The sequence below is a fragment of the Diadema antillarum genome, unplaced genomic scaffold (assembly GCF_040938485.1).
Source record: "Diadema antillarum isolate AM-2024a unplaced genomic scaffold, OU_Dant_1.0 seq00000392_RagTag, whole genome shotgun sequence".
Lineage (NCBI taxonomy): Eukaryota > Metazoa > Echinodermata > Echinoidea > Diadematoida > Diadematidae > Diadema > Diadema antillarum.
Window position 1 is genome coordinate 1,307,156 of NW_027271387.1, and position 15,353 is coordinate 1,322,508.

At 37.9% G+C, this 15,353-nt stretch overlaps 1 protein-coding gene across 1 annotated transcript in view; it reads left to right on the top strand.

The window, feature by feature from the left end:
• The first annotated feature begins 11,753 nt into the window (after positions 1–11,753).
• LOC139731987 (RRP12-like protein) overlaps positions 11,754–15,353 on the top strand; it is a 30,099-nt gene continuing 26,499 nt past the window's right edge. Inside the window, exons 1-4 of the mRNA XM_071642860.1 lie at positions 11,754–11,833; positions 12,227–12,422; positions 14,121–14,326; positions 15,146–15,229. Of these exons, the coding sequence (XP_071498961.1) occupies positions 12,251–12,422; positions 14,121–14,326; positions 15,146–15,229 (462 nt within the window). The 5' untranslated portion in view covers positions 11,754–11,833; positions 12,227–12,250. The remainder of the gene's footprint in view (positions 11,834–12,226; positions 12,423–14,120; positions 14,327–15,145; positions 15,230–15,353) is intronic.

The following is a 15,353-nucleotide window of genomic DNA, read 5'->3' on the forward strand; positions in this document are numbered from 1 at the left end:
CTAAAAGTTGATAAAGCGGTTTACTCTTTAAAAATCAGATGAACGTAAACGTTTAAGTTAAAGGAAGATATAATACTGTTTGGAGAATTGAAGGGATAGTCCTGTTTGGTGGTAAGTGGAAAGTGAATTCAGAAATGCATTTGAAGGGCATATGTGTATCTATACTCTAATTGATAGAGAGTAAGATAAGGTAAAAAGAAATGGTCAGGTTATAATGTGTGCATTTGGAAATGAATGCTATCGAAAAGGTATTTTTTTTTCTTTTCTTCTTTTTCTGTGACAATGGGTTTATGCGTAGGTAGCAAATTAAGAAGTGATTGAAGTATGTAAACTCACGTTTTGATATTCTTGTTACTGGCAATAGGAAAGGAATCGTGTGGTTTCTTATCTACGCATATTTAATTTTAAGTTGGTTTAACTTGACGATGGATTTTCAAACGAATTTTCCTGATTTAGAATGAGCGCCTAGGAAAGATTTAGAATAGGCTGCCTAGGAAAGATGGGCGGCATCTCTAATTTGCATATGTTGATTTTTCATACATTCCAAGTGCCCTACAAGGTTGGGTCGGCTTGGTAATTCCTGATTTATACAGTTGGATTTTTACATGTTTAGAAAAAAAAAATATTTGGAAGAGTACATTTTCAATGAACATGGCAGATGTATTTAGGAATTTTGGCCGATGATTCAAATAAGGAATTTGTAATTTGTCTTTTGTTTTTTGTTGTTGTTGTTGTTGTTTTTTGTCCTGCTCCAGCATTATGAGGACATTGAACTTGTGTTCATGAGTTTGGTCATGTATGCCAAGTCGCCCTCTGACTGGCTCTTTCTGCGTTGCGAACGCGAACGCGAACGCGAACGCAACCGGTCACGGAATATGTAGAGTTAGATGAATGTTTCCCACTTTTGGCACAGTGGGTGACAGGAATTTTTCAGGTGTGTGTGTGTGTATTTTTCTTTTTTGAATAGGTGTTAGGCCCTTTATGAAATATAGACTCTGATTTGCATGTGCTCAATGTTAAATGCATTACAAGTGGCCACCTGCCGCTACGGGTTTGGTCTGCTTGGCAGTAACTGAATTGTATAGGTTGAATCTCATAAATTATGTTACGAAAAATATCTCCAAGGTTGTATATTTAATGAAGAAAGCAGATGTATTTAGGAATTTTGGCCGATGATTCAAATTAGGAAATTGTAATTTGGTTTTGTCAGTTTCAGTGGTATTAATATGAGAGAGTATTGGACTCGTTTTCTAACCTTTTCATGAGTTTGGTCATGTAGGCCATGTAGCCCTCTGATTGGCTGTTTCTGCGTTTCCTTGGGCAGCGCGGAGACAGTCAGTCCCAGAATATGTAAATTGGATGAAAATCTCCTGTAGGCATAGTGGGTGACAGGTTTAACCAGGGAGTCGACTCCTAGATTTAACTGAATGGTTTTCTGTTGTGTCTTTGAATAGATGTTCGGCTACCTAGAAAATATAGGCGTCATCTTTAATTTGCACATGCCATTTTTCTTTTTGCATTCTAAGTGGCCTAGCCTGGTCTGCTTGGCAACAACGGATTTAAAGAGGTTGGGTCTTCACATGTTAAAGAAGAAACATCTCGAATATCATAACAATTATGTTCAACGAAGATTGCAGAGGTATTCATGAATTTCGGTTGAAGATTCAAATTAGGAATTTGTAATTTGTTTATGTCAAGCTCCGGCATCATGATGAGGGCATTGGACTCGTATTCTAACTTTTTCCTGAGTTTGGGTCCTGTAGGCCATGTAGCCCTCTGACTGGCTGTCAGTCACGGAATATGTAAATTGGATGAGGCATAGTGGGTGGCAGGTTTAACCAGGGAGTCGACTCCTAGATTTAACTGAATAGTTTTTCTGTCGGATTTTTGAATAGGTGCTCGGCTGCCTAGGAAATATAGTTGTTATCTGTAATTTGCGCTTGCTAGTTTTTTTTTTCTTTTACTAGTATGCATTTTAAGTGGCCTAGCCTGGTCTGCTTGGTAACGACGGATTTATAGAGGTTACGTTTTCACATGTTAAAGAAGAAATATCTGGAATATCATACATGTCATAATTATGTTCAACGAAGATTGCAGAGGTATTCAGGAATCTCGGTTGAAGATGCAAATTAGGAATTTGTGTAATTTGTTTATGTCAGGCTCCGGCATTATGATGAGGGCTTTGGACTCTTTTTCTTTTTCTTTTCTTTTTTTTAACTTTCTCATGAGTTTGGTCCTGACAATGCCATGTCGCCCTCTGAATGGCTGTTTCCGCGTTGCCTTGGGTAGCGCGGAGGCAACCAGTGACGGAATATGTAGTGAGATGAGGGTTTCCCACATTAGGCACTGTGGGTGAGATGTTTAACGGACTTTTGTTGTTGTTGTTGTTTGGTGACAAGAGGGTTTGGTGACAACAGTTGATTTACACAGGTTGTTTTGCCAAGTCGTTATCTAAATGTTTTCATGAGATTGATTCTTTACGATATGTTTGCTCTTTAACTGGTTGTTCCTGTGTTGCTTTGGGTAGAAAGAAAACGGCCACTTACGTGGAGAGCATTAATTTATTGGAAAGATTTATGTGTATATAAAAAACCAAAAACAACTTATAAATGAGGATTGTTTAGGTATATTCTGTGCTTCTATTTGGCATGCAGGAAGGAGTGGGTTTTAATGTGGCAACTTGAATTGTGTAATGGATTTTATTATGCCAAAGTTGCCGGTTTTCTTTGTGTGTGTGTGTGTGTGTTTTGTTTTTGTTTTATTGTCGTTTTGTTTATCACAATTCATGTTCAACTGAATATTTGTCGGTTGAGTTTTGATTGTACAAGTATGTACAGATTTTTGATTACATTGAAGATAGTCTATTCTTTTCTGCCGCCTAAGTCAACTAAGGAATTTGTTGGGTTTTTTTTTAAGCTATGTTCTGTGCTCAGTGTATTAGGAAGAGGGGTGTTTTGTCTTTCTAATCCTTTCATGAGGATTGTCATGTATACCAAATCACCCTCTGATAGTTGTGTCTGACTGGTATTTGAGGGTTGCCTTGGCAACGCGGAGGTGGCCAATAACTGAGCTATACACGTAGATTCCACTGGGGTTTTTTTCCTCTCTCTTCTCTTTGGAGTTTTGATGAAACAAACATTCAAAATTTGTTTAAGAATAGGATGAGGGGATATGCTGGTACTTTAATCTATATTTATAATGGTTTGGTATTTGAGTTAAGCAGGTTTAAATTAATGAATTAAGTGGAAGGGATAGGTGTGTGGGGAGTGGATGTCCGAGTGGCTTTGTGTGTGGGTGTGTATAGGTACATGCTGGGATTATCGGTGACAGTATGAGAGATGTGTAATTTTATGTGTGATATGACGGCATAGAAAGTATAATGTGGGGAAGGAAGCGGCTTCAGAAATAGACAGGTGTTAATCATTGACGGGTGTGTTGTATAGAATGAGAATGAGTAGGATAAGTGTTATGTTGTCGGGGGTGGGTCGGGTACGGGTGAGTGAGGGATCAAAGATGACCGAGGGGATGATAGAGTGTTAGTCCATGGGCCAGGCCAGATATTGGTACCATCTGAGGTGGCAAAACCTTTTTGGTGTCAGTTTGTTTGTCGGGCATAGATATGCTTATCAAGCTATGATAGCATTTCCAAATGAGTAGCTTAGTCATAATAAATGAATTTTTAACCAATTTGGTCTCGTTGTTATATCCCTATACTTCTGAATCGAAACTAACCGCTATACAAAGAAGAGCACTGTCTTCTGTATGTTCCAACAACAACAACGAAAGCAATTCCTCGTGAATTTTACCGTATTTTTCAATTATTTATCATTTTCCGGCGAAAACGCTACGGTGAAAACGCTAATACCACGCCAGTGTCGCTTTATTTCCATCCAACAATATATGATAATGCAAAAACAATGTACCGGTACACTACGATACATTAAAATGAATAATATTGTAAATGAACAGAGTGATTTTTGTTTAAAACTGATGTATTTGTTGATAGGGTAGTATAAAAACAGTATAGATAATCCCTTTTATGAGGAACTTTATGATAACGGTACATTGGTCTAGATAAAGACTAAGCGCACCGCGTGACAGCTGTGGACATCATAACCCTTTGGATATTACCTTCGCTGCCTTGAATAAAGACTAAGCGCACCGCGTTTACAACAGAACACCTGTGGACATACGGAAGACAGTGCTGTTCTTTGTATAGCGGTTAGTTTCGATTCAGAAGTATAGGGATATAAAAACGAGACCAAATTGGTTAAAAATCATTTATTATGACTAAGCTACTCATTTGGATATGCTATCATAGCTTGATAAGCATATCTATGCCCGACAAACAAACTGACACCAAACAAAAAAGGTTTTGCCACCTCAGGTGGTACCAACAACCCATTTTTCGGGTCTTGGCCCATGGACTATGTGTGTTGTGTTGCGTGTGTGGTGGTGTGAAATGGAAGTGGTGTTGGGATACCGCCTTTTTTTCTTGGTGTTTTAGACTTGGACCCCGTTTACAGTGCGGAGCTGGGCCGCGGCTCGGCTGCGGCCCAGCCCGCCTTCATTTCAGTGTAAACGCGCAAAAGGCCAAATGCGGGGCCAACATTGGCTGCGCATTTGGCCACGCTCTGGAGGTGGTCTCGGCCGAAACCACCTCCAGAGAGTGGCCAAATGCGCGGCCAATTTTGTCCCCGCATTTGGCCTTTTGCGCGTTTACACTGAAATGAAGGCGGGCTCGGCCGCGGCTCGGCCGCGGCCGAGCCTCGCACTGTAAACGGGGTCTAAGCTTCAGCACAATTCAGAGGTCTGGGTGTAGGCCTAGTAGGTTTGAGCTATTTGCTCTTATTTATGTAGATATAGGACTTTCCCTCTAAGTTACGTAGATACCGTTTATCATACATTATGGCGGGTTTGAATTTAATTTAGGGGAGTACGGGATAGAGTAAAGAGAAAGGTGATTTTTGATTGGGTTATAGAATGAGAAAGGGGATATACATTTTGTAGTTATGTTACAGGAAACCTACAGTACCCCTGATATTGAGGGAGAGTGGGAAAGAGACTGGGGAGGACGTATCATTAAATAGTCATGGGTCAAATCATAGTATTTAGGGGAATAATAATTTTGTTAGCCCCAGGATTGAATTTTAAGATTGATCAGGTTATGAAAGATGATGACAGGCGGTTTGTGGTTTTAAGAGGGGATTTGTTAGGTTATCTAACTGCTTTTGGGAAATGTTTATTTCCCAACAAGGGATAGGGTGCATCGACAAATTGATTTTCTTGTGAATTTGATAATTGTTTGTCAAATTTATATTCTATGAATTATTAATTTTAGGAGGAGATTTTAATGTAGTAATGAATAAAGATTTGGATTATATGGGTGTAAGTACTAGAGAATGAGTGTTAGTAAAGAATTAGAGGGGTCTTAAAAGAAAATGAATTTGACTGATGTATGGCGGAAACGGAACCCAGCGTTAAAGAGATTTACTTTCAGGCAAATTGCTCCGTTGGTTCAAAGTCGCTCAGACTACGGGTGGTTTATATCAAAGGATTTGGAAAGTTTAGTACGAACATGTGAGATTATATCATCAGTTGCACTTGATCATTCTGTGATTTTTTTTTTTTATTTTTACAATTGAAACCTATTCGACATAATGAAAGTTATGGGAAGTCGTATTGGAAATTTAATGATAATGTGTTTTGATAAGGAATTTGTACAGGGAATGAATGAAGAAATAAGTATCTTGAATCACAGTGGTTGACGGAATTTGATACTAGATCTTCTTTCTGGGATTTTTTTAAAGATGAAAATGAGAAATTTTGCAATGAAATTTTCGACGAAAAAAATCAAAGCAACTTGAAGATGACATAGAGATTTTAGAGAAAGATCTTTTGTCGTCTCCTGATAGTGGTGGAATTTTAAAAGATATGGAGAGTAAAAAAAGTGAATTGAAGAAATTGTATAATGTATACGGATGGATTAAAAGTTAGGTCAAGAGTGGTTTGGTATGAAGAGGGTGAACAGAATCAAGAGTACTTTGAGCAGTTGCTTAAGTCGAATAAAGAGAAAACAGTAATACGGGAAGTGTGTGATGATAAGGGAGAGGTGATTAAAGAGAAGGATGTGATATTGCGATTGATTAGAGATTTTTATAGAAATTTGTATTCAGAAGATGGATTAGTGTGTGATGATTTTAGAGAAAGTCTATTTTATAAGGATATTCCTCAATCAAGTGATGAAAGTAAAAGTTTTTGTGAAGGAGAATTACTAAAGAAGAATGTTGGGAGTGTTTAAAAAGTATGAAATTAAATAAATCACATGGAAATGATGGCTTTACAGTTGAATTTTATCTTACATTTTGGCCACAGATAGGAAGTTTATTGGTTGAAGTTTTTAATGAAGCGTTTGAGAAATGCTGTAACTGAAATAGAGATTTTAGGAGTGTATTTTGCATTGGATATTAAGTCAGAGAAAATTGAACTATAAAGAGATATTGAGTAAAATTAAAAGACTTTTGGGATGGTGGAGACAAAGAGATTTAACTGTAATGGGAAAAATATATTTGCTTAAAACATATGCTTTGTCTAAATTATATTATGTTTCTTCATCATTAGAGGTTCCAAAGTGGGTGGTGGCAGATATCAATAAAATTTGTTTTGAATTTATATGGAATGGTAAAGTTCGAATTAAAAGGGTTATATGTTATCAGGATCATCAACGAGGGCGGCCTCAGAATGACAAATTTTGAATTATTTATTATGTGGTTGAAGAGATTGTTATACGGTGATAAGCTTATGGGACGGAAAATCTTTTTTATTACATTTTTAGGACTGTTGGAGGAAGATTTATATTTTTGTGTAATTATAATATAAGATTATTAAAGCTTAAAGTACCATTGTTTTATTTAGACATTTTGAGGTCATGGCAAGAAATGGAGTTTAACCGGAATTATCAAGAAGGTAGGATTAATCCATTTTTTTTTTTATATAATAAGTATTTGTGTGAAGGGAAAATGTTTTTTGTGAGAATTTGTATAGGAAAAATATTTATTTAGTAAACCAAATTTTGGAAAAAGATTGTATAAGAGCAGCAGTATATTTTCACAGGTTAGGATTAGATAGTGAAAATAGAGTTAAAGTTTGGAAAATAGGGGAGGTTGTAGTAAGAAGCCAGAAATTTGAGGGAGATATGTATGATTTTTATTCTGTTGATAAAGAGGAATATAATATTTCTTTGAAAATTTTCGAAAATGTAATTTTATATTGAAAAATGTGTCTTTTAGAAAGGTTTCGAACTCTTAGTTACATATTTACAGCAATCGTATACTTTACGAATTAAAGATGGCCAAAATTTTTGTTTCGAAAAAGAAAATTACACATATATTTCTAAGACCAACAATGACAACGCTTCTAACAAAACTCAGGGAATTTCAGTATAAATCATTACATGGAGCTGTTTATACAAAGGAAAATCTTTTTGAGTTTGGTTTCGTTGGAAATAACCGGTGTTCTTTTTATGAGCAATCGGTAGAAACATATAAACAATTATTTTGGATTGTGTGTATGTTGAGAATTTGTGGCAGAAAGTGATAGATAGGTTTGAGATGACAGATCTTCGAAATATAGAGTGGAAAGATGTTCATTCTGGTGTTATGGGAAGGGACCCAAAAATGAAATTTTATAATACAGTAATTTTCATTTTGAAATATATCATTTTTAGATCTAGGTCGGAGGGGGAAATTCATAAGAGAATAATACGATTTCGGGATGAAGAAAAAGAAATTGCTTTAAAAAGAAATAAGTTGGGATTGCATTTGCTGAATTCGAAAATGTTTCTGAAACAAGGGCCTAAGCATCTTTTTTCTTTAATATTTGTCATTGGTGAAGGCAGTATTATGTGTTATTGGCCGCGCGCGGGGAGGGGTAAGCTGTTGCTGGCATAAATGTTGTATTGATTTTATCAGCAGCTTTGAGTTTGATGAGTTTGTTTGACTGATTTGTATTTGAATTCGGAGCGGTGCTTGCGTGCGGGCGGATGCTGCTTTTATGCATAAGGTCCATTATGTTTTTACGTATCAACATTTGGAAGTCGTTTCATCAGGAAGGAAGGGGGTATCGGTTCGGGAGTGTGTGTGTGTGTGTGTGTGTGTGTGTGTGTGTGTGCGTGTGTATGTTGGTTGGTGATTGTGGGTGTGGTTTAGGTTTTGGTGAATTGGGGGTTGGTGGGATGCGGATTTGATTTGAAGAAGGAAAGTTATAAATTGTATGAAAGATATTGGTAGGATTTGATATTTAGGATAGATGTAGATTTATTTTGGTTGGGAGAGGAAGGGTTGGTTGGGGTTTTTTTATGAATGATTTCATTCTAGATTTGTGTAATATATTTGGGGGTTTATGTATGTGCCCTTGCAAGTGAGAATGAGTTACGTGATTCAATATATTCAAGGGATATAGGTTTGGTACATGTCAATACTTTCTCGTGAACAAACTGTTAGTAGGGTTGATTTATAATCGAGTTATCTATGTTGAGAGATTATTTGCAATATAAATTGTTTGTTTTGTTTGTGTTTTGAATTGTATTTGTACCGTTTTTGTTCATGTTACACCCAGAATGGGTTGATTTATGAATGATTTGAATGAAATCAATAAATATCAAGGAAAAACAAAAGAAAGTGTGCGCGTGCATGTCTTTGTACAATGTTTTGTTTCGTTCTCTATTTTGTAAATGTGAATTTTGTGACACTGAACAAAATTCGAATAAAGAATTTAACAAAGTGTACTGAAAAGTTTTGAGCCAAACAATGGAAAGGATTAAGGTATAAAAACCAAATTTGGTCCATGAAATCTTTCCCATATCTTATTCCTACCCTGCCATCAAATTTCTTGGTCATAGCATATACTTTCCATTCCCATCCTTGTACTATGCATATGTATACCTTAAAAAGTGCAATTATGTTGTTACTCATGATCACATGTATTATGTTAATTTACTTTTTTGAAATTATGAAATATGTTCTGTTAATGCATTGTGTATACCGGTAATTTTCCCTGTTTATATGGAAATGAAAATAAAGTTGAATTGAATATAGTAGACTATAACTCTAGATCTTGAAGGGTTGTACCAGAAAGGTGTAACAAAGCCCCTCCCTAGTCCCTAGTTTTATACTATCAATCAAATTTGACAATACATTATTGTACTTTATACTCTGACCCACTGTAAAAGCGCCTATCATAGCGCGAGAACATCAAGAAAAAGAGGGCGAGAGCGATCACAAACATTCATTATAGTGGTTGCGATGACAACCATTCGAGACTATGGCTTCCAACTTGTTCCCCATCACCCACCATATCACCAGACATTAAATTATAGTCCCGTCGTATACTTCCACTTCTTCCCGAATCTCAAAAGGATTCGGCTGACATTGATACACCATGGATGAGGAAGTTGAGGCCTTAAATTCCTAACCTGGAGGATCAACCTCCTCAACCATACTCATACATGCTTGTTCCAGATTCTCGAAGACACCCCTTTATAAAGGGAACCCAAACCCAAAGAGCAATGTGAATTGAGTGAAAGCCGCTAGCAACATTAGTAGAAAATATCAGTGAAAATTTGAAGAAAATCGGACAATCGATGCAAAAGTTATGAATTTTTAAAGTTTTGGTGTTGGAACCGCTGAATGATGACACTACTATGGGTTGTGACGTACATGTATGTGTGGACAACAATACAAAGAAAATGTAAAGAGAATTCCACAAAAATTCCTCATGAAAATTTCACATTCCATCAACTTGATACTGACATAATTATGTTAAGGGTAGCAATTATTCCCCCTGCATTCTGAAAGCGGTTAGTACAGTGCTCTTTCATTATTCTAGAAAAGTGAATTTTGGTTGAAATTTCCTTGCATCTTAATATGTTGATTGATGATAATATGATCTTTAATTATTGACCAGAAGTGATGTGTGTGTCACTATGCCTACTTGCATGGTCCTCTTAAATAGTCTGTTTGGGGTTTTTTTTTTTTCCTTCCTTCCCCACCTCCCTCTTGTTTTGGTTTCTCATCTCAGCCCTTCATTCTACAATACATTGTGTATCATTTTCACTCATCTGCATGTAGTAGGGCCTATTTTGCAATTTTTCAACTCTGCTTGTATAAGGTCCCACCTATACTGGTTTAATTCTAATTACAAAACAATGGACATGTACCCACCAGGGGTTTGTGTTTCATGTGAATGATTTGTGAAATAAATTGAAATTGAAATTGAATTGAATTGGATTGAATTGAATAGAATTGAACTGAATTGAATTGAATTGAATTGTTTTGAACTGAATTGAATTGAATTGAAGGTACATCGGAATTATTCTCTAATCCATAAGCAGTGATTGTACTACGTACGCACGTGTACGTATGCGTACGTGTACGTGCGCGCTGGGTAGGGAAATCCTGTAACACGTGCACATGGCCATGGGTAGATGGCGATGTCGCAATAAACACCCGGAGAAAGCTGAGCACGAGCTGCACAGGTGCATAGTCCCACGCATTGAAAAAAGCGGGTGAACTCACTGGGAATGGTAATCTGTATGCAGCTTCTGCGTGTGAATGTGGTTATGTGGCTGGCTGGTTGCTCCGTATATCACAAGTTTTAGCATACTGACTAGGTAAGATCGCATGCATATTATCGATCAAATGTGTTAGATGTGTAAATGCTATAAAATTGACAAATATTACTGGCAACAAAGCAAAATGCCGTTGAGGACAGACGGCTTGGTCGATCGAATCGTCGAGACACCACCGCTATCGCTATGTCATTATCATTAAATTTACACATGTATAGGCATAGCGCCACGATCGTGCAGAATGAAGCGGTCTAATAAGATTTAACTGTTCAATTTACACGTACACAGGTCAGCCCGGCCCAGTCGCTGTATACCAGTCGCTGTATAAATCACGGCGTCTGGTCGGGCTAGAGCTAGAAGCGGTGTAAGTGTACTGTAGTCTGCGAGTGTAGTGACAGTGTTATGGTTAGTGTAGACAGTCTAGAAACGGGACCCAGACAGTTTAGGCGACAACTTACTGATCAAATTTACTAAGAATAAATTAAAATAATACACTGTATGTAATTTACTGCAGCTGCATATGATCAGATGATCCCGACTTGAAGTAGGGGTGACCTATCGACTCTAGATCTACCATGACGTGGATACACATGACGTTTAAATAGAACGCCTAATGTTAGACTTCTAAATTACACCTGTGTGGTACAGTTCAGTGGTAGGCGAGTGTCAGCAGTAGTAGTAAGAGTCAGTATAATTCTAACTAGAGTCTAGTCTATACACAGCCCTCCCTGTAGAAAACGTAACGGCCAGCGGGGCTGTACCAGAATGGTGCACAACAACAAAGCGAACACAAAGGCAAGCGAACATGTAATGATCGCTTTTAGTTTTGATCCTTGACATCATTTTTGTCACCTCAAACTCAATTAAGACAATCTTCATTATTTAGACTTCATATTTATGTTATCGATATTGACATACACAATTCACAACTCATCGAAAACGAAGATTAAATGCAGCATGTATGACAGTACATTCTCTTTCGCTGACGGCCATTTTGAATAATCTGGAGTTCACACAATTGGAGCTCTGTAAAAGTGCAGCTCCAATCGCATGCGGCACACGCATCCTGACCATTCAGCAGAAGCCCTGTGGCTGTAACTGTTCCACTCATTGGCCTTTCAGGAAAAAAATGGTTGCCATTTCTGTACTGAATTCAAGAATCTGTGTGGACCACACCTGTTTGCATCTGCTAATGAGGCTAGACTTGTAAGACAAATAGTATGGTCTTTTATTTTCATGCAGAGTACTTGTAACAAAATTTACACTCAGTTAAAGATCAGGCACACAATTCAACTCATCTTAACCTTGTTGAATAGAGTTCCTCTAACTTTCTACCCACTGGAAAGTTTGTACCATCACACTTGTGACCATTGCACACACAAATTGTATAATAATTACCATTGTAATTACCATGACATGGATAGTGTCACCCTTGTGTGTGTTCTGTCCATAGATATGCCCACTCCCTCTTTCTCTAGCTCTCTATTTCTCTTTCTTTTCTTTTTTACCACATCAATATTACATTAGTATTACTAGTAGATATCCAGGGATTGGATGTGGACACTTGGGGCATAACGACAACAATATTAATCTTTGCAGATTGATTTCAACCTGCCCTACAAGATGACAAAAGGACCCGGTCGAGTCAGGCTGGCCCGTGGGAGTGCAGGGAAGGGCAAGCGATGGAGAAAAGGCCAGAGCTGTGTCACCAACCCCAAGAAGTCAAAACACCGAGAAGCTGCCAAGCAGAATCGGTTTCTTCCAGGAAATTTCAGGCAGGCTCAGAAACCCGCAGGTGAGAGAGTCTTAGTTGATGCTCGATAGTGAAACATCCAACACTTCACGCAGGGATAAATTAGGGATCTTGATGAAAATAGTGCATGCATATTTACCTGTCTTTAAAGGGTGCGTAGCTTTTGACAAACCGGTATACGATTCCATGTACAATTGTAAGTGTAAGTGAAGTGTTTCATGTACTGTATGCTGCAGGATATCATTTATTCTGAATTGGGAACCCTAGCCATATCAGCCATGTCCAGTAACTTGTGGTCATTAAGGACGGACCAGGGGGGTGTTTCATAAAGTTGTTCGTAAAATTACGAACAACTTACGAGCGACTGGTGATCAGTTCTTATGCTGAATTATGGAAATTCTGATAAGTATAGCACATCAGAACTGATCACCAGTCGCTCGTAAGTTGTTCGTAACTTTACGAACAGCTTTATGAAACAGGGCCCAGGGTATCCAAACCATCAAGGAAGGACATCTTTAAGACCTGGATGAGGAGGACCGGGTGTAGAAGGAGAGGAGACCAGACCTAATTTCTGCCGTCGCATGCCTGCTTCGCGGTCATTTGTGTGCATTGGACTTGAGGCCATGTTCCCACCTACTGCATCGCTAATGTCTTTTGAATTATATTTGTGATAAACCTGTAACATGTGACAGATATTTTTAGCAGAGGAAAATATACAACGCCACGGGATGTAGCAGAGATCCTCCATGTCAATAATGGCAGTTGAAAATGGAAATGTCTTGGAAATGTCTTGGAAATGTCTTGGAAATGTCTTGGAAATGTCTTGGAAATGTCTTGGAAATGTCCCTGCATACTCTCCAAACTTCCATATCACTTCCAATATTACACATTTTTATATGTACATCAGATGCACTGTTGCAGGCCCTTTATTCAGCATACAATATGGATGATAAAAGGAGCGATAGTAATTTGAATGACAGGTGTGAAATAGTGTCATAATAGAGTCATGTCATGACTTTATATACTTATATATGTATGTACATAGCAACATAGCAACATAGTCAACAAATGTTGACTGCTGGTACTGCCATAACAATGTAAGCTGGACATTTAACTATATTGATATGCCTAGAAGATCTTATACTAATTGAGGTCATGATTAGTGTGGAAGTATTGGTATCACATGATTGTATCTGACATGTTCTATTCATGTGGAACAATGATTGGATTGCAGACAAAATGAATATAAATCATTTTTAATTAGAACAGAATTACCGGTACTTTTTGCCCCTGCCATATCGTAGACAGGATTTTCAGCTTTGTGCAATGATTAACTCTCAAAACCTTCAAATGCCCCATCCAAATGCAACGATTCTAAATGTTCTTTGCGATTACTTTTTGAAGTATAAACTATGACACTGACTTATTCAGCTTTAAATCTCCCTTCTGCAGGCTGAGGACCTGAAGATATGGAATAGATTTGTTTTCCTCACCGTTAAGAGTTAGCCTTGCAAAAGTCTTATCAACTTATAAATGCAGCTCTCTCAATTTTAACCCGTTGAGGACGAGTCCCAAGTATACTCGGGTAGGTGTCTATGGGAAATGCGTGCTGTAGCAAAATCAAACCATCCTCAATGGGTTAAGGAGAGCTTATGGTTGTTTCAGTTGTAGAAGAGATGATTCAAATAGAGATGAAGGAGATTTCTGATGAATTTAAGATGTTTTCTCTGTGTGAATTAGATGGAGGGCTGACAGCCAAAGCTCTTGCACAGCACAACGAATCTCAGAGGGATGATGATGTCACAATGGGAGGTGTGGCCTCAGACCAGGTGTCCGTGGGTGGGGAGACGTACGGGACCTTCCTCAGTGGAGTGACGGACTGCTCGCAGCCCGCCTTCAACAGGGTTCGGCGCTACTGGGAGTCCAGCTCCGCCAGCCACAAAGAGGTACTTTCTCTCCATCATGCTCCTGATTTATATTGCAGCTTTTGTGTTTTCCCATCAATGCCTGGTACATGACTGTCAATTCATAACGCTTGAAAATGGTCTGTCGTAAATCAAGTCATCAGAGCCTAAATAGTGAATCTGGAATGATTAGTAATGTTCGAAAATACATTGTAGCATAACAATAATCATGCACTGAATAAAAAGGTCTAAGATTTTGAAGGCATTACCACATGCTTCTCATATGTGGAAGCTGCCCTCAACTTGACCATTGCAAAGAGAAATCAATCAGTATGCATTCTTTTGGTCTAAAAACCTCTTGTCGTTGTGAATCTGTTCCAACTTGAAAATGAGGAATTTTTTCTCAGAAACTCTTGTCAGTTTCTCAGGTTGACATCTGTATTTACAATTGTATATTGCAGTATGCTGCCACTGTGTTTACATTTTAATACTGTGTAAGCTGTCCTTCAGACAAGTTTGATGCTCCCATATAGAATCATAATACATATACTTGTGGCATGTTTCACTATTTGGCAGTATGAAAACGTGTTTGTTCAGTTTTAAATGATACAAAGAGCTGCTCTGATAATGTGATAATGATGTATGGTGATCACTGACTTTAAATAGAACTTTCCCTTTCTGCAGACCTTGAGTACTATTTCAAGTTCCTGAACAGCTCTTTGATTGGTTACTAAAGTTAGCTACTATATTTTGACAGCAGATCCCTGCCATATACGTTGTGCATTAGGGTGCATTAAGGTGTATTGATTCTAATAACCATACCCATTTATTTTTTTTATGCCACTGTTGTCTGTGTTGTAGATCTGTGCGGTTCTAGCTGCAGTGACCGAAATCATCCGGGAGAAGGGTGGAAAGGAATCTGAAACCGAATACTTTGCGACACTTGTGAGTGGTCTATCTTTCTCTCCTGTCTTGATTATGCTTCCCGATTTGTTATTCTGTACTGCTTCTCACTACCCTGTATTGATCTTCATGTCTTTATGTTATGACGTCCCTTGAATTCGTCTTG